Raw genomic sequence first — 25,842 nt, 5'->3', positions numbered from 1 at the left:
ATTTCCTTGTACGAGAATAGCCACAAGAATAGCTGATTGACAAGGCAGGCATTACGATTTCATCGGTTGTTATGCGATCGATTATTCTCATGGCTATTCTCGTACGAGGTAATCGTATCGTGTAGCGTCGCCTTTATTTTAAAGTGCATTTACCGTTAATGTATAACTCCAATTCAAGTAGTTGTGTGTACACCCCCCCCCCCCCCCCCCCCCCACGCCCCACACACAGACGTGCATGCTTTTACATACTTCCCCCTTTACGGAGACCTCCGTTTTATTCTGTATCAACACGCACAAGTTTCTTTTAAAATTTTTATGTCATTATCTGATTTTAATAAGATGTGTTTTTTACTGTCTGAACCAAAACTTACTTTTATAAGGCAAAAACCTTTTTTTTAACTCTGCAGAGCCGTAGAGAGTTTTTATATTTTTGATTAATATGTATGTTTCGTTTATTGTCAAAAGCTTATTTTAACACTACGAAAAAAGTTTGTTTTATTTAACGACGCCACTTGAGCACATTGATTTTTTATCTTATCATCGGCTATTGGACGTCAAACATATGGTCATTCTGACACTGTTTTTTTTTAGAGGAAACCCGCTATCGCCACATAGGCTACTCTTTTACGACAGGTAGCAAGGGATCTTTTATTTGCTCTTCCCATAGGCAGGATATCACAAACCATGGCCTTTGTTCAACCAGTTATGGATCACTGGTCGGTGCAAGTGCTTTACACCTACCCATTGAGCCTTGCGGAGCACTCACTCAAGGTTTGGAGTCGGTATCTGGATTAAAAATCCCATGCCTCGACTGGGATCCGAACCCAGTACCTACCAGCCTGTAGACCGATGGCCTAACCACGACACCACCGAGGCCGGTCTACTGAAGACTGAGTCAAATGTTTGACATCCATCAGACTAAGATGCATGACTTTTCAATAATGGAGCATTACGCAAAGACAGTATACATTTCAAAATGCTAAAATTAGTCATATATATATATATATATATATATATATACACAAAGAAACAAGTTAAGCACCCCCTGTATTTTTCACAATGACTTGTCTTACGAGGTTTGTTGTTGAAAGCCTGATAACATAACCTCGGAAAAACAAATGTGTTTTGCAAGAATACATCTTTGACAGTAAGAAAACATAACAAGTGTATCCAGTTTTGAAATTTTAATCATGATTCTGAGAAGAATTCCAATATGCTGTATTTGAGCCAAAACCTGAGGCACAATAAGTATGGAGGTGCAGAGTCAGAACACAAGTCAACATCATTATTGATGATGAAAAACGTCATTTGAAGTCCACAGATGACATTCATAACACAAATCATCAATAGCGGGTAAACCCGCCACGTGCTCGGATGACAGCTTCAACCCTTCATCTCATCCCTCCAGTATGTCGTCTGATCTGCTGCATGGGCAACTGCTGCCATTCTCAATGAAGAGCTGCCTTTAATTGTGCCAGAGTCTATACATGTGGGGTCAATGCCTGTACTCGACGTCCCAAGAGGTCTCAAACATGCTCTAGCGGGTTTAGGTCAGGACTCATGGCCGGCCAGGGCAGGGCAGGGTCGTCACAGCTTCAGTTTGGACCTGTTTCCAACCTCTCCGGGCCAAACACGACACTAAACGGTGTCTCTCATGATAATCAACAAGCAAGGGACGCTTGATGACCCTTCTGACCTTCAATCCCGCAAATTTCAGACGATTCCTCACTATTCTGGCTGACATCCATCTATTGAGTAACCATTAGCTGTTCAGAACAGGAGACGTAGCAAAGGGTTGACGACGTACACGCCGAAACAGGGCCCTGTTCTCGCGCTCTGACGGCATGCGCGGTCTCCCTGACCGTGGGAGATCCTTTACAGCATTGGTATACCCGTGTTTTCGTATCGGTCTGCTGATTACGGTGTAATGATACCCCAGTTGACGTCCTATACTTTTGAAGGTCATGCCGGTTGCATGTATACCAATAATACGCCATCTGTGGGCAGCTGATAACCGTTGACGTGCCATATTCAACGATTAAACTTCAACAATGCAAGACAGTGACGTTAAATGTCAACTCATATATATATATATATATATATATATATATATATATATATATATATATTAATTTCTTCTAGTGTTTTCAATATTACGATTTTAAAAAATTAATTTAATTTCAGTATGCAATATCAGTATTACAAAGAAATGTTTTGTTTAACGGCGCACTCAACACATTTTATTTACGGTCATATGGCGTCAGACATATGGTGTCGGATCACACAGATATTGGAAGAGGAAACCCGCTGTCGCCACTTCATGGGCTACTCTTATCGATTAGTATTTCGATTTATATGCACCGTCCCACAGACAGAATAGTACATATCACGGCCTTTGTTACACAAGTCGTGGACCACTGGCTGGAACAAGAAATAGCCTAATGGGTCCACCTACGGGGATCGATCCTAGACCAACCGCGCATCAAAGGAACGCTTTACCACAGGGCTACGACCCGTCCCCAGTATTACAAGCGGAGAGTGGTAAAATATTGCATATTTGATAGTCTTGAGTTAACTGTGCAAATATTACATCATGCGGTTCAATTAAATTGTATTTATCACAAATACATGTACATAAACAATAGTGAAATATAGCACTTGCAACTTCGAAAATGCACTTTGAATTAAGCATTGCGTTCTAGTGGTGTCGTTAAACAAAACACACTTTTAACAGCTACTGGTAAGAAACTGAAGTGCCTCACGTGCAATATTGGTGATGATGTTCATTCAGTTCAATGGAACAGGATTTAGCTCATGATCAGTCAGTTTAGTGCTCGCCCGATGTACTTGCGTCACAGGATCGAACCACCTTGGTGGAACCATTCAACTGATTGTGGGGGTTTTTCCGTTTCAATCAGTGCACCACAACTGGTCAAAGATCTCTCGCTGCTACTGGATAAAATGTAGCGGGTTTCCTCTGATGACTACGAGTCAGAATGACCAAATATTTGACATGCAATAGCCGATGATTAATTACTCAATGTGCTCTAGTGGTGTTGTTAAACAAAACGAACTTTAATTTTGATTTAATTCAAAGTAAATCCGTTTGTTTATTTAACGACGCCACTAGAGCACATTGGGTTTTCTTTATCTTATCATCGGCTATTGGACGTCAAACATGTGGTCATTTTGACACTGTTTTGTTAGAGGAAACCCGCTGTCGCCACACAGGCTACTTTTACGACAGGCAACAAGGGATCTTTTATTTGCGCTTCCCACAGGCAGGATAGCACAAACCATGGCCTTAGTTGAACCAGTTATGGATCACTGGTCGGTGCAAGTGGTTTACACCTACCCATTGAGCGTTGCGGAGCACTCATTCATGGTTTGGAGTCGGTGTCTGGATTAAAAACCCAGTACCTACCAGCCTGTAGACCAATGGCCTAATGATTCAATTTAAGTTACAGACCTCAATTTGTAAACACTACGGCGTATTTTTCATTGTTAGAGCTGTTTTTCATAATTGAAATAAGACATTACTTACCTTCTATTGTTTAAAATATCCACTTCCATACATCGGAAATGTTTCTGGTCTTCTTGTTGTTAAAAACGCACATACCTATGAGAAATAACGGTTATATGCGGTATTATTCCGCTTCAATATCGCAAACCCCTTCCACTGTATTGTATACAAATGAGTTACAGTTTTGTAGATTAACCAAATGTAGTGTTCATTTTATATGGGTTGAAACTAGGAAGGAAGAAAGGAAATATTTTATTTAACGCCGCACTCAACACATTTTATTTACGGTTATATATTTACGGATATTGAGGGATAAAACCCGCAGTCGCCACTTCATGGGCTACTCTTTTCAATTAGCAGCAAGGGATCATTTATGTGCACCATCCCACATACAGGATAGCACATACCACGGCCTTTGGTATACCAGTCGTGGTGCTCTGGCTGGAACGAGAAATAGCCCAATGGGCCCACCGACGGGGATCGATCCTAGACCGACCGCGCATCAAGCGAGCGCTTTACCACTGGGCTACGTCCCGTCCCGGTTGAAATTAGGGTTTGTGAGTTTAACTGAATTTGTGGGTAGTCTTATTTTGACCCACCTAACATGATTGTGCAGTTATAATATGTAAAGTGCAAAATGTAATTCAACATGTATAATTAATATAAACAATGTGTTATATTTTAGATTCTACGACAACAAGGATTCGCCGGATCCTTTGTAGATTTCTTCGTTAAACTGAGAACGGACCCGAGGTTTCATAACAACACTGCGGTAAGCGAATGTATCTATGGAAAAGTTTGTTTTGTTTAACGGCACCACTAGAGCACAATGATTAAATAATCATGTCAAATATTTGGTAATTCTGACACATAGTCAGCAGAGGAAACCCGCTACATTTTTTCCCAATGCAGCAATGGATCTTTAATAGGCACTTTCCCACAGACTAGTTGTGGTTCACAGGTTGGAACGAGAAAAACCCCTGTATCTATGGAATTCAGAGAATTGGCCATCGATTTTTGTTTCAAATTTGTAGCGGCCGCTATTGTCAAAGCCACATTTGACATCTTCGTAAAATATACCGACGAAAAGAAATAAGGGAACACATAGATAGTTACATCAAATGTTGACTACAGGGAAAATCCTAACAGTATAAAAGATGTCAACCGTGTTACTGTCAATCAATTCCACAGTACTGATATTCAAACCCACATTACATCGCTGTATTATATACTGAACAGCATTGAAAACGCACCACCAGTTGATGATTATAAATGTGAATGGAGCGTATATCAGCATTAAAATATCAATGACGTAAATTCCGTACTACCTTATGACGACGAATAAACGATTGACTGAACACTTCATGAAACACAACACCAAAACACAACATATTGCATGCATAGCATGAAAAACGTAAATTGAATGTGCAAATCATGTTTATTGTGGCTATAAAAGAAGGTCTCCGAAACGTTAAACAAGTGATGGCAAGGTTGACAGCTGAGGAACGTGAACGTGTCTTAAGCATGCTTCAAGTCGGCATTTCGAGTAGTCATCGCACAGCCGTTTGGATGCCACCTTCAACAATCACTAGACTCCACAGGATATACCAGCAGACAGGAACCACCAGGGACCGTCCACGTCCAGGCCAATGACGTGCTACGACACCACGACAAGATCGCCATTTTCTTCGCCTCCATATTCCTGATCGAACGCTGCCCACTGCCAGGACTGCACCAACTGTTCAAGGTCGACGTGGGGTTATCAGCGCAGACACTGTGCGTCGCTCTGCTTTCGCCCTGCTGGGCTGCGTGCTCAACGACCATATGTTGGACCTATCCTGACTGATCGACATCGAAATGAGCACCGATGTGTGGCAGGAAGGCATCATCATTGGAGATTACAACGTTGGCATGGTGTGCTATTCTCTGACGAATCTCGTTTCCATTTAAGAAATGCTGATGGTCGGTTGTGGGTGTGGCGTAGGCGTGGATAACGTTACCACAATGACTGCCTTGTCCAGACGGATCGATGGGGTGGAGGGAGTGTGATGGTGTGGGGTGGGATCAGTTATCATCACCGAACAGCACTCCGTGTTTGCCGTGGCAGAATGAATGCCATTTACTACCGGGATAACGTCTTGCAAAATCACGCCATTCCCTTCTTTCATCAGCATCGAGATATGCACACATTTGAGCAAGACAACGCCCGAGCGCAGACAGCATCAAGCGAACAATAATGTCGCTTGAATGGCCAGCACTGTCCCCAGATTTATCGCCAACAGAGTCCTTGGGATTACCTTGGTCAACGCATCTCACGTCGTCCAGAAATGAATAACCTTTTAGAACTGGAACACGCACCACAGCAGGAGTGGAATCCTATCCCCAGAACACTATTTGCAGACTTATCGGATCGATGAGAAGACGTTGCATGGCTTGTGTTGTTGCAAATGGTGATCATACGCGCTATTGACCTTTCATTGTGACCCCACGTGTCTTTCATACGTAGATTAAAACTAATGAATGACTGTGCATCATTTTTGGTTTGTTGTCATTATCAATCATCCATCTATTGCTGTTCACAACAAAAACATTTATTGCTCAGGTTTTCTTTTCGAAATCCAAACATTTCTTCGTGGTGCGTTTTTAATGCTCTTCCGTATATATACAGGCATAACTACTTTAGTACTGAATTGAATTCAGTCAGAAATATCAAACGCTCCCTTATTTCTTTCTATCAGAATAGTATATATATTAGCAATTCCATATAACATAAAACAAAACTAGAACTTTATGTCCTTATATTTCAAGTGCTGTTATCAAGGATTAGACATTTCCATCGTCAACGTTTCTAACGTTTAAAAAATTCAAAAAAATCCCCAAAGAAAGCATTTTTTCTTCTAAATTATATAGCTTTGTCTAACTCCTAATATATGTACACTCTTCTCCACCCAACTCTCCACCTACTCCACCCCACTCCATCTCACCCCAAAATACCCTGCGTCACTCCACCCCACAAAACCCCACTCAAATCAACTCACCCACCCCATCCCCATCCAACCCAATCCCCACCCAATCCAACCTCATCCCACCCCACCCCAATATTTGTTTGGACCATTTAACAGATCAACTGCCGCGCAACGATGACAGTATTGGCCTCTGGTTAAACAATGTGCTGGGGCGTCGCTAATCAAACATTCCTTTCTTTTCCTCCACAGGATCAGCTGTTGAGCGTGTACCGCAGTATTATAACAGACAGGATCGAACCAAAGCTGCCAGAACTGTTTAAAAACATCCCCAACATGCCTTTGATGTAAGCACAAACAACCATGGCAATTAAAAAAAAATGGCCATGGCAAAAAATACCGTGGTAAAAATGTTTATCTCCACGGCATCTTTCACAACAGTTTCGCGGTTAATGAATGAGAGAAGTTTAATTTGTCAGTATTACAAACAAATATTAAAATTAAAAAAATAGAAATAAATAAAAATAATTAATTAAGAAAAGTTACATAGAAAATTGTCAGCATTACCAAAAAAAAATCATTAAGAAAAGTAACATAGAAAATTGAAAATACCACGGCAAAATAAATACCGCGGAAAACTGCAGATTGTTGTAGTTAATTGTCAGGGTTCAGGATACCCACAATATTTAGTTAGTTTACTTTAGTCATAAAATCTATACAATGTGTGTGTGTGTGTGTGTGTGTGTGTGTGTGTGTGTGTGTGTGTGTGTGTGTGTGTGTGTGTGTATGCGAGTGTGTGTGTGTGTGTGCGAGTGTGTGTGTGTGTGTGTGTATGTGTATGTATGTGTGTGTATGCCTGTGTGTGTATATGTGTTTACATGTGTCTTTCTCTGTGTAGTTATTTGTTATTGCATTTTTCTTCATATTCTTGAGTTAATTACGCAAATATATGATCATGATTGATCGATTAATGAGTAGTTTTTTTTACAAATATTTAATGCATGTAAAGATAGTACAATATGACTGTTGCAACTTCAAGAATGCGCCTTTAAAAGGGTGTGGCTTGTTTCGATATTTCAGGGTTGAGAAGATGCCAAACGACGGACCCGGAGGACAGTACATACCGGGTTCCGAGGACGGCCTGAGACCCGGAGTCTTTCTCGTAAACCTGAACAGACCGAACGAAACGTAAATTACACGTTTTTCACATCTTTACAAAATTATATTGGGCCGGATTTACGAAAGTGGTATATATTCCTTAATCACGTTTAACAGTTATTTCCTTAAACAAACATTCAATATTCTGCAATAAGTTTTGATAAACGCCGGCTTTTATCAATGTGCCTAGATGTCATATTTAGTCCGCGTTTAAGGCTTACCCGCATCTGACTAAAACAGGTGCTGACCATCTTTCGTAAATTCCGCCCATTTATTGTGAGGTGTATTCATTTGCATACATGTGCACAGCATTGTTAACGAATACATCTAATATCGTTTTATATTGGAAGCAAAAAACAAAAACAAAAACAAAAAACAAAAACAACCCACACACAAAAACCTGCACATCTTTATTTATGTATTCAGATTGTATAACTTTTCATCCATCATATTATATGTATATTCCCCCAAATTACCTGTGGGGAATGGAAATTGCCCCCCCCCCCCCCCCCCCCCCCCCTCCCCCCCCCCCCCCCCCCCCCCCCCCACCCCCCCCCCCCCCCCCCCCCCCCTCAGGAAGAAAATCCCAAACAGTAAAATACGATAGATATTCAGGCAAAATGAGCTTGCCTGAAACCCCCCCCCCCCCCCCCCCAGTACTGGAGAAAATCCCCAAAGTCAGGTAAATACGATAGATATATTCAGGCAAAATGAAAACAATGTCTGACGTCAAAAAGACACGAAATGCCATGCATTTAATAGCCAGTTTGTTATGACTTGGGTAACAAAACAGAGCATGATTTTGAGGGGCAAATCTTCAGAACAATATCATCTTGGAATCATAATTTTTTTAACAATATGTCAAAATGGATCATTACAAAAGTGTTCTCTGTTCTTTTTAATATTACGTGAAAACAACAGTTTCCATAGTGTTTTAAAACGCTATGTTAATGATTGGAGGTCGAAAATGTTGAACTATTAACTGGTTATTCTACACCGACTTGCATCTGGCACTTTGACAGACATTACACAGTCGTCAAATTAAAAGCGTTCGTTTCTAATGATTTGTTTTGTTTTGTTTGTTTTGTTTGTTTGTTTGTTTTTGTTTAGTTTTTGTTTTTGTTTTGTTGTTGTTTGTTTGTTTTGTTTGGGGTTTTTTTGTTGTTGTTTTTTTGCTGTAGGATTGTTTATGCTTGTTTGGTTTTCAGTTTGTTGTTTTGTTGCTGGGTTTTTTTTTTTTTGTGTTTGTTTGTTTTTTTTGTTTTTTTTGTCTGGGGGAGTGGAGATTTGGGGACTTTTTAATTTCTTGTTTATATGCAAACTAACTCGAGTGTCCTAGCTCCGCGGTCTACCTACAAATTTGTAACAAGGAATCTGGGCCTTATTCCACTATCGTTGTAAATACGATCCCGACCACAACCTTCTTCTAACATCGCCAACCTGTTCCACAGCGCGACGTGGTTTACTGTTGTCGTAAATTACGGTGAAAATATTTACCATCGGTGCAAGTCAGTTGTAAGCCACTAACGTAGATGTCAAATGGCAGTTCTAACTTTATAAGACGTCACAGTGTACGAAACCATTTGTATATAAAAAGGATCTAATATACACATAATAGTTATACGTTTTATGAAACTCGGTGTTCGTTGAAAAACATTTTAGGCCATACGATCTACTCACAAAGATATGGGACATACGTCTCATGTCGTATGCACTCGGCAATTATCGCTTCACAAATAAAACTGGCAAAGTTACTTCGTGGATGTCCGATATCAATACAAACGAATGCATCCAAGATGTTCCGAATACTAACGCATTATGTAAAGGGACAGTTCTGAATTTGCTGCCATTTTAAAATATTCCGACTAATAACATATTTAAACGACTAAACATTACACACTAAATATTGTGTCTTTTTTAGAACATAGGTGTCTGTATATGCAGTGTTTTGTTTTTGTATTCTATTATTTGTATATAGCACAAACTGGATTTGGTCTCCCAACAATTTCGTACGTATGCTGTTGGATGTCTAACATTTGGTAATTTTGGCATATAAGCTTAGAGAGGAATCAGGTGCATGTGCAGGGGGAGGGTATTGGAGGTCGAAACCCTTACTTGCCCAAGCTTAAAAAAAATTGAAATGTATTTTTTGGGGGGAGCATGGCCCCATATAAACTTCGCTTAACACAGTCTATATCCCCAACCCCGCTGAAATCCCTGCACACGCGCCTTGGAAACCCGCTACATTTTATTTTAGCAAGGGACTGTTTATATGTACCATCCCACAGACAGAAAATCACATACCATGGTCTTTTTATATACCCGCCTATGGGGATCGATCCTAGACTGACCGCGCATTTAAAAAAACCCCACCTTTTTAGGTCTAAATAATGAATAAAAATAACATATAGTCTTGAAAAATGTTACGTAAATCGAATACAGCACCCTCTTCCTCTACCTCTAGAGCGTTACGTAAGTACACCCCCATACATGTAACGCTGGCCACTGTCAAAATTTCAAGGCAAATGCCCCACTCACCGACCCCTGGAAAGGCGTTGTACCATACCTCTATGGATATAAATATGTTTTGGAGATATGAGACGACCCCTCAATCAAGACAGTTAAATTTGTTCAAAAATTGCGAAATCTCACGTGATCTCTTGTTGGGGGAATTCTATATTTGTGATACGCCAATGAAAACCGAGATCGGTACGAGCCCGTCAAAAGTGTTCCACTTTCAAAATCATGGCTTTGTTTTTGACCTGGATAAGCCAGCGTAGTGAAACCAATGCGGAGTGCGGCGTCATATATGCACCAAACGTAATTGGATTTTCTGTTCTATATGCTTACATAATAAAAATATTCCAGGGAATGTAGTTTTAAACTATGAAGACAAGAAATCATTACGGAATTATAAAACCGTGCACTTAGTACTACTAATTTGCTCAATGTAGGGATCATTTATGGTTGCCGGAGCGGTACGTAACCCAGTGGTGAAGCGCTCAACTGATGCGCAGTCGGTCTAGGATCGATCCCCGTCGATGGGCCCATTGGGCTATTTCTCGTTCCATCCAGTGCACCACGATTGGTATCTCAAAGGTCGTGGTATGTGCTATCCTGTCTGTGGGATGGTGCATATAAAATATCCCTTGCTGCCAATCGAAAAGAGTAGCCCATTAAGTGGCGACAGCGGGTTTCCTCTCTCAATATCTGTATGGTCCTTAACCATATGTCCGACACCATATAACCGGACATAAAATGTGTTGATTGAGTCGTTAAATAAAACATTTCTCAACTCATGGTTGCTATGTACGATTGTTTAATTTCCTCCAGTGACGTCACTGTAATGGCAATTCTTAGGAAAATCGTTTATAATTTGTTTATAAAAAAAGCAAAACAATTTCAAATAGCATAGGGATAACGTTACCCTACTTTTATATGTACATAAATAGATATAGCAATTTTTAACGAACCTGCGTTGGAATGCTTTATGATAGGTTGTACATAAAGAGGTATAGCAGTTTTAAAGGGACATTCCTGAGTTTGCTGCATTGTAAGATGTTTCCGACTAATAAAATATTTCTGCGATTAAACTTACACATTTTCTTGTTTAGAATATCAGTGCCTGTATATTCAATGTGTTTCTGGTCATCTTAATGTAAGAAGCCCAAACTTAGGAAATAAAATGAAATTTAACCTAATGCAAATATTAGAAGGATCAGAAACACGTTTAATATATAGCCGCTAATATTTGATGCAGAAAAATATAACAGATATGTAATTACAGTCATTAAAAGGTCTCTGTTAGTCGATAACGTCTTAAAAATTGCAGCAAACACAGGAATGTCCCTTTAACGACACTGTGTTGGAATGCTTTATGATAGCTTGTTTTCATTGCACACAGAGGTCTATACCAAATGATGACGTTCACGATGCACGAGGGAATACCTGGGCATCACTTGCAGGTGATTCAGTGTCCTTCATCAAAGGGAGATCATTCCCAACATAGCTGTTACCTCGCATAACGTAAACTAGGTTTTGTTTTTTGTTTTCGGTTAAAGAGTTCCTGCCTCGACATTTTTGTTCATTAAAATGGGCCCAGTTTAATATATCATTTAAAATCGCAGTAACTGTTTTGAAGTTACCCTCTATTTATTTTGGTAAAACAAAAATATTTATAAGTTGCTCCAATACATCAATGAAATATTTTTCTACAAATACAAATCTAAATAGGTCCACCACCTTGATTGAGTGAAACAGAGCCTGCAGGGCCCATATTTACGAAGCAATCTTAGATTACGTAAAACCATCGCAAGCTATGACGTCACTATGGCGGGTGCTGTAGTGACATCACAACCTACAACGGTTTTACTATTTCGCAGCGACAAGATGGCTTTGAAAAGATGGGCTGTGGAAAAGTATTGGTTACATTTTAAATTACTTCAGATTACAACATTTTATTCTGCCATCTAATTTCACAAAGTAATTTCAGCAATAATAACTAGTATCTAATATTGTTTGGAGGTATAACATAATGGAGAACTCGCCGAAATTAAACAAATACCGTCTTAAATAAATGTGTTAATAAATAAGATAATTTATAAATAGTTAAGCAGTCATCTGCGTGTTTTGTATGATGATTGCTACAGTTGTGTTGGGAATGGTATATTCTGTAATACAGTCGACCTTGTTGTAATGTCAACCCTAAATAACAATCACCTGCATGTATTCAGATAGTACTTTAGTATATATTCCTTCTGCACATATGTGCATTCAACTGACCTCTGTGTGGAAATCACCTTGCGGTTATTTTCTGTAGAACCATTGGGTGGTCTGTATACACATGTTCGACTGTAGCCCTTTAGACGTTAATAATTATTATATTGTACAATTAGATACATTTTTTATTTAATATTTGAGCGTTGTTTTATTAAATGTTTTTGTCATATAACAGGCGAAAATATGACTGGTTGTCGTTGCAACTGTGAAATTACTATCATAATTAGTAGTACATCACAACTATTTTGACATTCGTAATTCTTGCAGTTCGTCTGTGTTAAATTATTTCTAAACGTCAGTTGAATGTTCAATCAATGTCTAATTATTGAAATTTATTAGGCTGCTTTGTTTTACTTGACTCCGTACACGTTTTTAAAAACACCGTGCATAATTAATAGTTAGGTAGAAAACCAGTTGGTCGATCAACAAGAAATGGAACTATTGGGGAAGATAAGTGAAAAATCGTTCACTTTGTGATACAAGCATCAGTTGTGGCATGTGTAACCCTCATTGGGCACTTATTATTTTTTTAAAAACGTTGGCCACTCGACAATTCAAAATGGCTACCAGTTTTCAAGATGACGTCCATTCTCAACATAGAAATCCCATAACCAGCATAACAGTTGATCCTGTTGACCGATTTGGATGATCTTTGCATCAAACCATATGTTTTTTTTCCACACACTGAAATCAAACATGTAGCATTAAACTATCTCAGAAGATCATTTTATATTTTTGTTTCTTGTAGATTGTAAGAAGAATTTTTAAAAAGAAAAGAAAAAAGAAAAGATCGCCACTTTTTAACAAAATTGTTTTAACCATAGATTAACTTGCAATTGGAATGCCACAGTCAAATGCAATAAAACTCAGTACATCATAACCGTCCTGTATATACATATAGCACATGCAACATTTGCCTGCAGGCGTAGAGTCCAAAAGACTCCGACATGTCCAAGTATACACACTATCTTCACATCTGGACTATAGAGCGCTGTGCATTGCAGGCCAAACTGGCAGAACTTGCACCTGCCTTGAAATTCTGTCTTGCATGTACACGGCAATGGGTGGGAGCATCATCCAGAAGATCTGCCATAGGTCATTGTGCTTTGTCCATCCCCAGTTAGACGGACTGTGGATTTCTGCCTGGCTCACCGTCGACTGACTCCAGATGCAACAAACCTGATAGGCTGCACGCTTGAAATATTGAAGGAGAGTTGCTTGAGTTGGCAGAAAGGCTTCGAGAGCAAACATGTCACGTCGTGCGGCATCGTGCAGGACCTATCATACATAGATACCACAGCTTTCTCGAGGAACTTCAGGTGACATTCCTCCACTGTCGGTGGGTATTTGCTAAGCTTCTCCTTCCTACGAAAGACGACATCACAATCAGTGATGGCATGGAAAAAAAGACTCCCTTTGGTCTTCTCTGGACCTACCAAGGGAAATTAAAATCATGCGCAGAAATTCACCGTAAGGACCAAATGATATTCACAGCTGCTGCTTGCCAATATCCTGTAGGGTTGGCAGGACACTGGCTGTTATAACCAGAACATCTGTGTCACTGACTTTGATCATGAAAACTCCTTATTTTTGGTACTTGTATCACCAAGTGAACGATTCTTCTAAAATTCTCTTACCTGCCCCACCAAACTGGTAATTGTCTCCGATAACTTGTAACTGACTCTCAATCCTTTTTATGATATTAATGACTTCCTTCTGCAATTCGCCTGTTATAGGATAAATACTAGATTACCATTCTTGTATATTCATTTTCTTGACAATTCACCCGAGTTGGATTTTAGTGTAATTTCGCTGTTTATACAGGGCTACGTTTATGATGATGGCCATTACGTTACATGAAGCCAACTTGGGACACCATCTCCAGGTGACTTGTGGTATAGCACACTGCACACATGCATCGACTTGCACTTGTCCATCAGTTGTTTATTTTAGGTTATATTGTCCAAGTTGGTCTCCCATACATTGTGATGTGATATAGCACACTGCACATATGCATCAACTTGCACATGTCCATCAATTGTTTACTCCTGTTATATTGTCCAAGTTGGTCTCCCATACACTGTGATGTGGTATAGCACAGCACACATGCATCAACTTGCACATGTCCAGCAATTGTTTACTCCTGTTATATTGTCCAAGTTGGTCTCCCATACATTGTGATGTGATATAGCACATGTCCATCAATTGTTTACTCCTGTTATATTGTCCAAGTTGGTCTCCCATACACTGTGATGTGGTATAGCACTGCACACATGCATCAACTTGCACATGTCCAGCAATTGTTTACTCCTGTTATATTGTCCAAGTTGGTCTCCCATACATTGTGATGTGATATAGCACTGCACATATTCATCAACTTGCACATGTCCATCAAATGTTTACTCCAGTTATATTGTCCAAGTTGGTCTCCCATACACTGTGATGTGATATAGCACTGCACACATGCATCGACTTGCACTTATCCAGCAATTGTTTATTTTAGGTTATATTGTCCAAGTTGGTCTCCCATACACTGTGATGTGATATAGCACTGCACATATATAATACTGTACACCATTTTGCACGTTGTCTACCAACAGTTTGCTCAGTTATTTTGTTCAAGTTGGTCTTCCATACATTGTGATGTGATTTAGCACTGCACATATATCTATCAATTTGCATTTGTCCAGCAATAGTTTGCCTCCAGTTATTTTTCCATAGTTGGTCTCCCATACATTGTGATGTGACTTAGCACTGCACATACATAATATTATGAATCAATTGTCTCCCAACAGTTTGTCTTACGCATTGTCCAAGATGGTCATATTTACATTAGGATTTGACGTAGCACTGCACACTTTGCATCAATATGCACTTGTTAAGCAATATTTTACCTCCAGTTATATTGTCCAAGTTGGCCTTCCATATATCGCATGTTTATGTAATGTTCAGTTAGATTGTTCAACATGGTCTTCTATACATTGCAATGCGATATAGCACAAGACGTTATTTATTAATTTGGACACCCCCCCCCCCCCCCCCCCACCTTATCCATTAATCATTTATCTTAAATTATATGGATTAAATTGGTCTTCCATACATTGTGATCTGAAATATAGCACTGCGCATATACACCAATTTGCACTTGTCCCGAAATTATTTATCTTAAGTTAATTTGTCGAAGTTGCTCTCCCATACATCGTTAAATTATATAGCACTGCACGTACATATGCACCAATTTGCTCTTGTCCACCAACGGTTTGCCTTATGTAGTGCTCAGGTATATTATCCATGTTGGCCTCCCATACAACGTGATTTAATATAGGAATCGGAACATCAACAAAGTTGATCTTCCATACTTTGTGCTGTGATTATTGCACTCTGATTTATTCTGCATTCTGCACATATGCACCAAATGTTTTTTGTATGCCACATTTTAGTTATATCTTCTTCCAAGTTGGTCGTCGATTCTTTGTGATGTTTTATAGCACTCTGCACATACGCATCAACATGCACATGCCTTCTGTTTGCCTTACGTCATTTTGAGTTATATCATGTAAGTTGGTTTTCCATACTGAGCCCTTTAAATATTGTATGACACAAATATTTATTATAAAGTATATATCCATGAAATATAGTTGGCTGTGTGTGTGTGTGTGTGTGTGTGTGTGTGTGTGTGTGTGTGAGAGAGAGAGAGAGAGAGAGAGAGAGAGAGAGAGAGAGAGAGAGAGAGAGAGAGAGAGAGAGAGAGAGAGAGAGAGAGAGAGAGAGAGAGAGAGAGAGAGAGAGAGAGTTCCTGAGTGAGTGTGTAGGTGTTTGTGGGTGTGCATATATGTATATCACTATGGGGGGGGGGGGGGGAAAAAAACAGTCTTCGCCATGAGGAAAATCAAGGTGAGCTGAAAATCACTCTCCTGAAATGGTACTAGTCGAGCAATCACATGAAGTTTCCAAAAACAAAAATAAAAAAATCTTTATTACCTTTTGTTTTTCTGCAAGGCGATTAGTTTGCAGCTGTTCTAAAACTTTAGAGGCGTGTGTGGAGGGGAGCGAGAGTGATCACTCGCCTTTCCTGGCGAAGACTGAATAATAAGCACTTTCCATATCACGCCTTGTAGCAGATCAAAGTGTCCCAACTGCCTAATATGTCTCATGGTCTGAACACCAGCCCCAGATGTCCCAAATGCCCAAGATGATTCTTGGTCTGAACACCATCCCAAGATGTCTCTTGGTCTGAACAACAGCTCAAACTGCCCAAGATGTCTCTTGGTCCGCACATCAGCCCAAACCGCCCCCACTGGTCAAGATGTCTCTTGGTCCGAACACCAGACCAAACTGTCCTAACTGCTCAAGATGGCTCATGGTCTGAACACCAGCCCAAGATGTCCCAACTGCCCAAGATTTCTCATGGTCTGAACACCAGCCCAAACTGTCCCAATTGCTCAAGATGTCTCTTGGTCTGAACACCAGACCAAACTGCCCCAACTACCCATGATGTCTTTTGGTCTAAAAACCAGCCCAAACTGTCCCAATTGCTCAAGATTTCTCTTGGTCTGAACACCAGCCCAAGATGTCTCAAATGCCCAAGATGTATCTTGGTGCGAACACCAGCCCAAGATATCCCAACTACCCAATATGTATCTTGGTCTGAACACCAGCCCAGACTGTCCCAACTGCCTAAGATGTCTCTTGGTCCGAATACCAGCCCAAACTGTCCCAACTGCCGTAGATGTCTCTTGGTCCAAACACCAGCCCAACATGTCCCAACTGCCCAAGATGTCTTTTGGTCCAAACAACAGACCACGATCTCCCAGTTGGGATATCTTGGGTCGTGCTCGGTCCACGTTGTCTTAAGGACTTGCCTATTAAAATAGCGTTTTTCGCTGTCATAAAGAAAATATTGGACAGTTGTGACATTTTGGACTGCTACAAGACTTCTTATTAAATGTTTTTTAAAATGGTTTATGTTGTATATTTGTCGCGCAGCTGTTTTCGTTGGAAAGTTTAATATGTTGAAAAGTTTAATATGTAATACACCTGCATTTGATAAAGATAACCGACAAGTATTGTGGCATTTTACACTATTTATTAACCTTTAATATTATAATTGTCTTACCGGAAAAGAAATTAAGAAAACATAAACTAGAGAGTATTATAGACGCTAGATAATATGATTTTTTAAACATGTTTAAAGTATTCAACTTTTATATTTTTTATATTCATACAGTTTTAACTTTGTTTGCGTAGAGTGTTTTGTTAATTGGTTTGGTACTATATATTGGGAATATGTAAAATGGCAATATATTTAAAATGACTTAATATATTTTGTTCTGTTTAAGTCAAGTTACGCTTTCAAGGCCAGCTTGCCAGATTTCCGACGAAATATGGAGTTTAGTAGGTACTACCAAGTACCTTTCCACTTTCCATTTTACACAGCATATGTCGAGGTAGGTATCTTGCTTAATGATCGTCATTCTAAGACATATGTGCGGCTAAATTAAATTATACAACAAGGTTCGTATTTATTTTATAAAAATGGGAACCAAACTCTGCTTTCTGACGATTTAATCTGGAAGCAACTGCTATACACTGAGATGCAATTATTAATCCTTGTACTGATATAAACCTTGCTATAATTTTAAGTAAATTTAAGCTAATACGTTTTTTCTTACTATTTTGTTTTTTACTATCTCTATTTTAAAATTTGTCGCCCTAATGTAGAAATTTAGATTTTGTTTTATTAATTTAATTTTTTTTATTAAAACAAAATTAACATTAGGTGGTCTTTAAAATTAATTAATTATCTACTACTGATAAAACTGAACAGTAAACAGCGGAGCTCTATAGGCCGATAGACCTCTTGTTTTATAATAAAATTAATTCGTTAAGCAGGCTGTCAAAATGGGCCTAAAATGGTCACAAGACATCGATATAATAATAGACCAATGGGATTCAAAATGAATACTTTTTTTTATTAAATTAAATTATATATATATATATATTGTGACGGAACATGCTCTTATCGTTTCGCCTGTGGCGATGTTAATTGTTTTAGAGGGCCGTGTGCAGCTTGGTTACGTAATACCTCCGCGCGACCGTACCCACTAATACACACTTAGACGAGGTGTGGAGGCCATGTGGCCAGTAGTTACGTAATAACTCCGGTAGTGCGGTTTACGACCGGGGTATTTCTGGCGAACTAGGCGACAGTAAGTCTGGCCATCTAAGAGAAAATACCGTCTCTGGGAGTTGTGGCAATATCACATGATAGGTGAGGTACCGCGTTGTGCCCCCAGGCGATATTCGCTGTCTCTGAGATTTTTGAATAAATAGATAGGATTTTAGATATATCGGGGAGAAACATTGGAAGTATCCAGGGGAACGGACGTCGTCCACTGAACGATCTATATAAGTTCAGTCCGGACGTGGTAAATATATTTTTTTGCTCTGTTGTATAACCTTGATGTGATTGATGTGACTTTAAATATTTTAATACTGTATTATACCAATATTAATTAGACAGTGTTTCCGGTAATCTGACGAAATAATTGTAGGCTTCACTGTTCTAAAATTATTAAAGCTTAGCCAGTCATCCTAGAGGTACCAGTATTAATTGTGTATTACAAGGTTACTGAATGAGTAGTTAAGGGTTAATTAAAAATTAACCAGTTAGGAATAGAGTTGTAATACCTTTATTAATTAAGTTCCCCTGGCAGCGTTTCTCAATTATCACACGCGTGTGGATTGTATTACCGTGAAGTGATTAGAATATTGTGCAAACTAGACACCTAGTGATTAACTAATTAAGTGATTAGTTCTGGGTTGTTATTATATTGTTGTTGTTAATTAACTACTGCGGCAAGTACATTTGTCAGCGTAGTGTTAATACAGATTCCAAAGTGTATTGTGTTTTGTTGTGTTTTCTAGTGAACTAAACGTGCTATATTAATATATTTATATAAGCTCTTATCTCTGATCATACCTAGAGCCGAGCCACTCGGGTATTAGACTGCCCGATACAGATAGATCTAATAGATACACAGTTAGAAGAGATATTTGGATAATCGTGTTTTATTCAGTTACGGATACTATAGGATCCCCGTGACATATATATATATATATATATATATATATATATATATATATATATATATATATATATATATATATATATATATATATATATATATATATTCACGTTTCGTTTATAATTCAGTATAGTTATTTGAAAACGTGCTATGATTGTTTAAAGACGAGTGTGTACTTTAAAGCGTATATTAATGTCATTGATTTAAAATTTAAAATTTGCGTGTTGTTCACCAGTGACGTTTGTTTCAAGAAGTGGTTTTCTTTTTCTTTTCTGTTTTCAGGGATGGGCTCTGTATGCCGAATCTTTAGGCGAAGAAGTGGGACTCTACAACGACGAATATGAACTGTAAGATCTATATAATTCTCAGTATCCAAGTCTTCACTCATTCCAACGATGATACACTGTTCAAGCAGTCCTTAGAGTTTGACGCGAGCAATTGCTCGCACTCGCGTGTGCTAGCGCAAAACAACTTCTACGGGGGTGATAAACGGCTCGCCTCAGCATATGCTGATATTAAATTTGCTTTACATATAATTTCTGTTAATTTGACAGTGAGAGCAATTGCTCAGCTACATTCATCAGAGGAAACTCGCTAAATTGTTTCATTATCAGAAAGGGATCTTTTATATGCACTTTCCCACAGACAGGAAAACACATATCACGGCCTTTGACCAGTTATAGCGCACTGGTAGGAACGAGAGAAAAAAAACAATCAATTGAATGGATCCACCGAGATGATTCGATCCTGCGACGCAAGCACCTCGGACAACTTAATGAGCTAATGCCCGCCGCCTGTATCTTTACAAATACAAATACACTGACATGGCTTTTAGATATGTTTTTGTTTATTATTAGTCATATCATAAACACTTAAAAGTAGAATGCAATATTTAGAGTCGTAAATAAACCTATTACCGTATGTCTTATATTGGGGCGGAACGTAGCTCAGTGATATTTAAATCGTAAATAAAACTATTACCGCATGTCTTATATTGGGGGCGGAACGTAGCTCAGCGATATTTAAATCGTAAATAAAACTATTACCGCATGTCTTATATTGGGGCGGAACGTAGCTCAGCGATATTTAAATCGTAAATAAATCTATTACCGTATGTCTTATATTGGGGCGGAACGTAGCTCAGCGATATTTAAATCGTAAATAGGGGCGGAACGTAGCTCAGCGATATTTAAATCGTAAATAAAACTATTACCGCATGTCTTATATTGGGGGCGGAACGTAGCTCAGCGATATTTAAATCGTAAATAAAACTATTACCGCATGTCTTATATTGGGGCGGAACGTAGCTCAGCGATATTTAAATCGTAAATAAATCTATTACCGTATGTCTTATATTGGGGCGGAACGTAGCTCAGCGATATTTAAATCGTAAATAAAACTATTACCGCATGTCTTATATTGGGGCGGGACGTAGCTCAGTGATATTTAAATCGTAAATAAAACTATTACCGCATGTCTTATATTGGGGGCGGAACGTAGCTCAGCGATATTTAAATCGTAAATAAAACTATTACCGCATGTCTTATATTGGGGCGGAACGTAGCTCAGCGATATTTAAATCGTAAATAAATCTATTACCGTATGTCTTATATTGGGGCGGAACGTAGCTCAGCGATATTTAAATCGTAAATAGGGGCGGAACGTAGCTCAGCGATATTTAAATCGTAAATAAAACTATTACCGCATGTCTTATATTGGGGGCGGAACGTAGCTCAGCGATATTTAAATCGTAAATAAAACTATTACCGCATGTCTTATATTGGGGCGGAACGTAGCTCAGCGATATTTAAATCGTAAATAAATCTATTACCGTATGTCTTATATTGGGGCGGAACGTAGCTCAGCGATATTTAAATCGTAAATAGGGGCGGAACGTAGCTCAGCGATATTTAAATCGTAAATAAAACTATTACCGTATGTCTTATACTGGGGCGGAACGTAGCTGAGTGGTATTTAAAGTCGTAAATAAATCTATTACCGTATGTCTTATATTGGGGCGGGACGTAGCTCAGCGATATTTAAATCGTAAATATAACTATTACCGTATGTCTAATATTGGGGAGGAACGTAGCTCAGTTGTACAGCGCTTGCTTGATGCGCGGTCGGTCTGGGGTCGATCCCCGTCCGTGGGCCCATTGGGCTAGTTCTCGTTCCAGCCAGTGCACCATGACTGATATATCAAAGGCCGTGGTATGTGTTATCATGTCTGTGGGATGGTGCATATAAAAGATCCCTTGCTGCTAATCGAAATGAGTAGCCCATGAAGTGGCGACAGCGGGTTTCCTCTCTCAATATCTGTGTGGTCCTTAACCGCATGTCCGACGCCATATAATCGTAAATAAAATGTGTTGGGTGCGTCGTTAAATAACACATTTCGTAATAATAATTATGTCTTATATTAACTGGAGAGATTGAGAAAAACCAGGGTACGACTAAGGAGGAACAGTGCTGGGGAATAACTAGGGGGAAGGGAAATGACACCCACCCACCCCCTGTAACGTTACATAACGTTTAAACCTGTACCCGCCCCCCACGTTTCAACTTTTGTTTGCTTATATCCAATTAAGGTTCAAGCACGCTGCCCTGGGCACACACCTCAGCTATCTGGGCTGTCTGTCCAAGACAGTGGGTTAGTTGTTAGCGGTACGTTAAATTTGAATGGCCCTTCTGGGCTGCGCTCCGCCTCCTACGAGGAAGATGTCTTAATGTTTAGATAACAGACGGGCGCTTTTTAACACTGGGCAAGGTCTCTCCCCCTACGTGGAAGAGGTCAGCATAATTTTTCTAACAGTAAAGTTGATTTGCGGTATCTTGTCTTTCACAGGTTGGGTCGCTACAGTTCAGAAATATTCCGCGCGTGTCGTCTCGTGGTCGACACCGGGATCCACTATTACGGGTAATGTATCATTAAAACGTGCAGTGTTAAAGGCATACAATCACGGACTTGTTGGAAGCCAAATCTAGCTATTGCATCACCTTAACTGAACCATGATGGAGTGAAATCCATGTCAACCCTCTCGGCAATTTTAATTTTTGAATTATGGACCATGGCCATAATTCAATTATTTTTACAAAACATCATTAATAAATGAAGTATGGTGGTTATGAAGATGGTTGAATAAAGTACATTTAGGGACAAATCAAATTATTTTTGTTCAGGTAATACTTTGTAAGATCATTAAATAGGTCAGTGGTCTGTGACAATATGCCTTTAAGCTGTAGCCTAACCGGACGCGTGCGACGTGAGCGACGCAATAATATTTATATCCTAACCAGACGCGACCACCACAGTCTTCTTTTTAAAATTGTTATCAACAGTTGAAACCGCCAAGTAAAAGTTGTTTGATTAGTTAATATATGTTTGTCGCTCGTGTCGCCTACATCAATTTGTCACGTCGTACGCGTGCGGTTGTGATAAGGTAATTTAAATCAATGATTTAATTTAAAAAATTTTTAAATCGACTGCATCGCTCGCGTCGCACGCGTCTGGTTAGGATAAAGCTTTACACTGAAGAGTGTTTTACACACAAGTTATCCAGTCGAAACTTTGAGATAACAGCACAGTTGGTTTGTTTTATATATTGTGCAAAGTTACATGCATAGCGGATATCCCAAAATGGATTATTATGGTATATTATACATGTATATATATTTCTCTGTTTTGAAAATGTTTCTATATTTTTGTGCTTTGTGTGCTGGGATATTTTAATCCTTATTTGTTTTTATATATACATTAAGTTGTACTTATTTCAAAACAAAATACCTACATATATTACTGTAGAATATGTATGCATGATCCGCCGAATAAAATTCATTTGTGTTAATAAATTTCGAATGTGTATAGCTAAAGAATGCATTTTTAATTTTTCAATGGTGGACATATCCTGTCATGATAGGTTTAGTGTTTTCGGGGAATATAGCTTTTGGGGGAATATTGGGGGAATATATATATATATATATATATATATATATATATATATATATATATACGCACGCACATATACACACACACGCAGTAATAACATATATATATATATATATATATATATATATATATATATATATATGAGCTTATAAGTATATATGTAGATTATTACCAGAGTGTTTTCCGGTATCGTCAATATCATATATTAGGAATAAAAATTGTATTATGCGATTCCCATTATATGATATTGACGATACCGAAATACACGAGGGTAATAATCTCTTTATCATATAAGCTCAAGCTTAATACAACGTGTTTTTGTAAACGTTACACGCAACTTTAACTCCAGTCCGCCATTACTAGATATTCAAATGACGTAAGAATATGTGACGCGGTGTATTTTTGAATGAAAATGACGTCAAACTCTAATGACGTCATTTTGGATGTCCTTACATCAAAATAAAGTTATGCCTAACGTTTTTTGTTTTCTGAACGCTGGACAGCTTTCAGTGTCAAATTGTCATTGAAATGTTTTTATTTGATGACTGAATGCATACGTCAATCATGGAGTGTTACCCAAGTACGTTTGCTTAAATGTCAATAAACCTAGTGCCGAGACCTCGACTAATTTACATCTAATTTGCAAAGTTATCAAATTTTTAAAGAATGTGATCTGAAAAAGATCACATACCTTGATTGCACTGAAAATGTAAGATATTATATGATCTCTCTCTCTCTCTCTCTCTCTCTCTCTCTCTCTCTCTCTCTCTCTCTCTCTCTCTCTCTCTCTCTCTCTCTCTCTCTCTCTCTCTCTCTCTCTCTCTCTCTCTCTCTATATATATATATATATATGCATATGTACTGTTGACCAAAATTCAGTATATTATGTGGATTTCAGCTGGGACAGAGAGTACGCCATTCAGTACATGCTCAACTACACGACGTTTGCTCGGAACGAAATGGAGATCGAAGTGGATCGCTACATCACGTGGCCTGGGCAGTCATGCGCATACAAGATTGGTGAAATAAAGATCAAAGACTTACGAAAAACCGCCGAGGAGAAGCTGGGTAAAGATCGTTCATCATCATTATCATAATCATCATCATCATCATCATCATCATTATCCTCGTCCTCGTCATTATTATCATAACCATCGCTATTATTATCATTATCATCATCATCATCATTACCGTCATCATCATCATCGTCATCATCATCGTCGTCATCATCATCATTGTCATTATTATCATCATCATTATCGTCATCCTCGTCCTCGTCATCGTCATTATCATAATAACCATCGTTATCATCAACAGTATCATCATTATCATTATCATCATTATTATCATCATCCTCATTATCGTCATCATCAACATTTCCATCTTCATAATCATCACCATCGTCATCATCACCAATCATCATCATTATTATCGTCATCGCTCTCTCTCTCTCTCTCTCTCTCTCTCTCTCTCTCTCTCTCTCTCTCTCTCTCTCTCTCTCTCTCTCTGTCTCTCTCTCTCCCCCTATGTATATCCTTCATGTCTGTATGTCTCTGTCTCTCTGTCTCTCTCTCTCTCTTACACACGTGCTCCTTCTATTTTCTTTCTCTCATTTCGTTGCAGGCGATCGGTTCGACATTAAGGAGTTCCATTCGGTGGTGTTGGAGAATGGTCCCATGCCGCTTCGGATTCTTGAGGATGTGGTCAATAACTGGATAAAGAACTACTCACCTCCAACAGACCCGTGCGCTAACCACTGTACCACCCCGTCCGTCCATTTCCTGTCCCTATGCCTCGTCATGTTTAGTCTTATTAAACGAACACTTTAGTTTTGTACTGGTATTGTGGACCTAGACAAACGAGATTTGTTAAAGTATTTGACCTAAGAGACCCGTAGAAGTGACAGTCAACTTAAATCTATAGAACCAATTGTTATGCCTGAGATGGACTATGACGTGAGCGTCGCGCAGCGTAATCTAACAGCGAATCCTAATAAATATTTTGCTAAAGTCTTGATTTTTACATGCATCAACTCCAGCCAGCATCATAAGACTTTATCACGGAGCGATTGAATTTTGTTTCTTCAGAAAATACCAATACTAATACCAAATACTATCTACGTGTCTCTATCCAGTTCAAGATTCAGACACGTACATCTCTGCGTCATACGCTTGCATGACCAATACATGAGCCTGATATTACAGCCGTATTTACCAAATTATTAAGAGTAGGCTAGATTGTTTAACACATTGGTGTATGGATGAATATTTCAGATGCGTAAGTCTAAAATTGAAGGCTATGGTAAAGTAATGTTTTATTTAACGACGCACTCAACACATTTTATTTACGGTTATATGGCGTCAGACATATGGTTAAGGACCACAC

At 38.9% G+C, this 25,842-nt stretch overlaps 1 protein-coding gene across 1 annotated transcript in view; it reads left to right on the top strand.

The window, feature by feature from the left end:
• LOC121376277 overlaps nt 1-25,466 on the top strand; it is a 66,447-nt gene extending 40,981 nt beyond the window's left edge. Inside the window, exons 11-19 of the mRNA XM_041504146.1 lie at nt 4,209-4,295; nt 6,739-6,833; nt 7,567-7,674; nt 14,248-14,308; nt 17,763-17,870; nt 19,794-19,858; nt 22,357-22,428; nt 24,356-24,525; nt 25,081-25,466. Of these exons, the coding sequence (XP_041360080.1) occupies nt 4,209-4,295; nt 6,739-6,833; nt 7,567-7,674; nt 14,248-14,308; nt 17,763-17,870; nt 19,794-19,858; nt 22,357-22,428; nt 24,356-24,525; nt 25,081-25,286 (972 nt within the window). The 3' untranslated portion in view covers nt 25,287-25,466. The remainder of the gene's footprint in view (nt 1-4,208; nt 4,296-6,738; nt 6,834-7,566; nt 7,675-14,247; nt 14,309-17,762; nt 17,871-19,793; nt 19,859-22,356; nt 22,429-24,355; nt 24,526-25,080) is intronic.
• Nucleotides 25,467-25,842: the final 376 nt, after the last annotated feature.

This window comes from Gigantopelta aegis, chromosome 1, assembly GCF_016097555.1.
Source record: "Gigantopelta aegis isolate Gae_Host chromosome 1, Gae_host_genome, whole genome shotgun sequence".
Taxonomy (NCBI): domain Eukaryota; kingdom Metazoa; phylum Mollusca; class Gastropoda; order Neomphalida; family Peltospiridae; genus Gigantopelta; species Gigantopelta aegis.
Note: the sequence above shows the minus strand (reverse complement) of the source record. Positions and strands in the feature narration are given on the sequence as shown.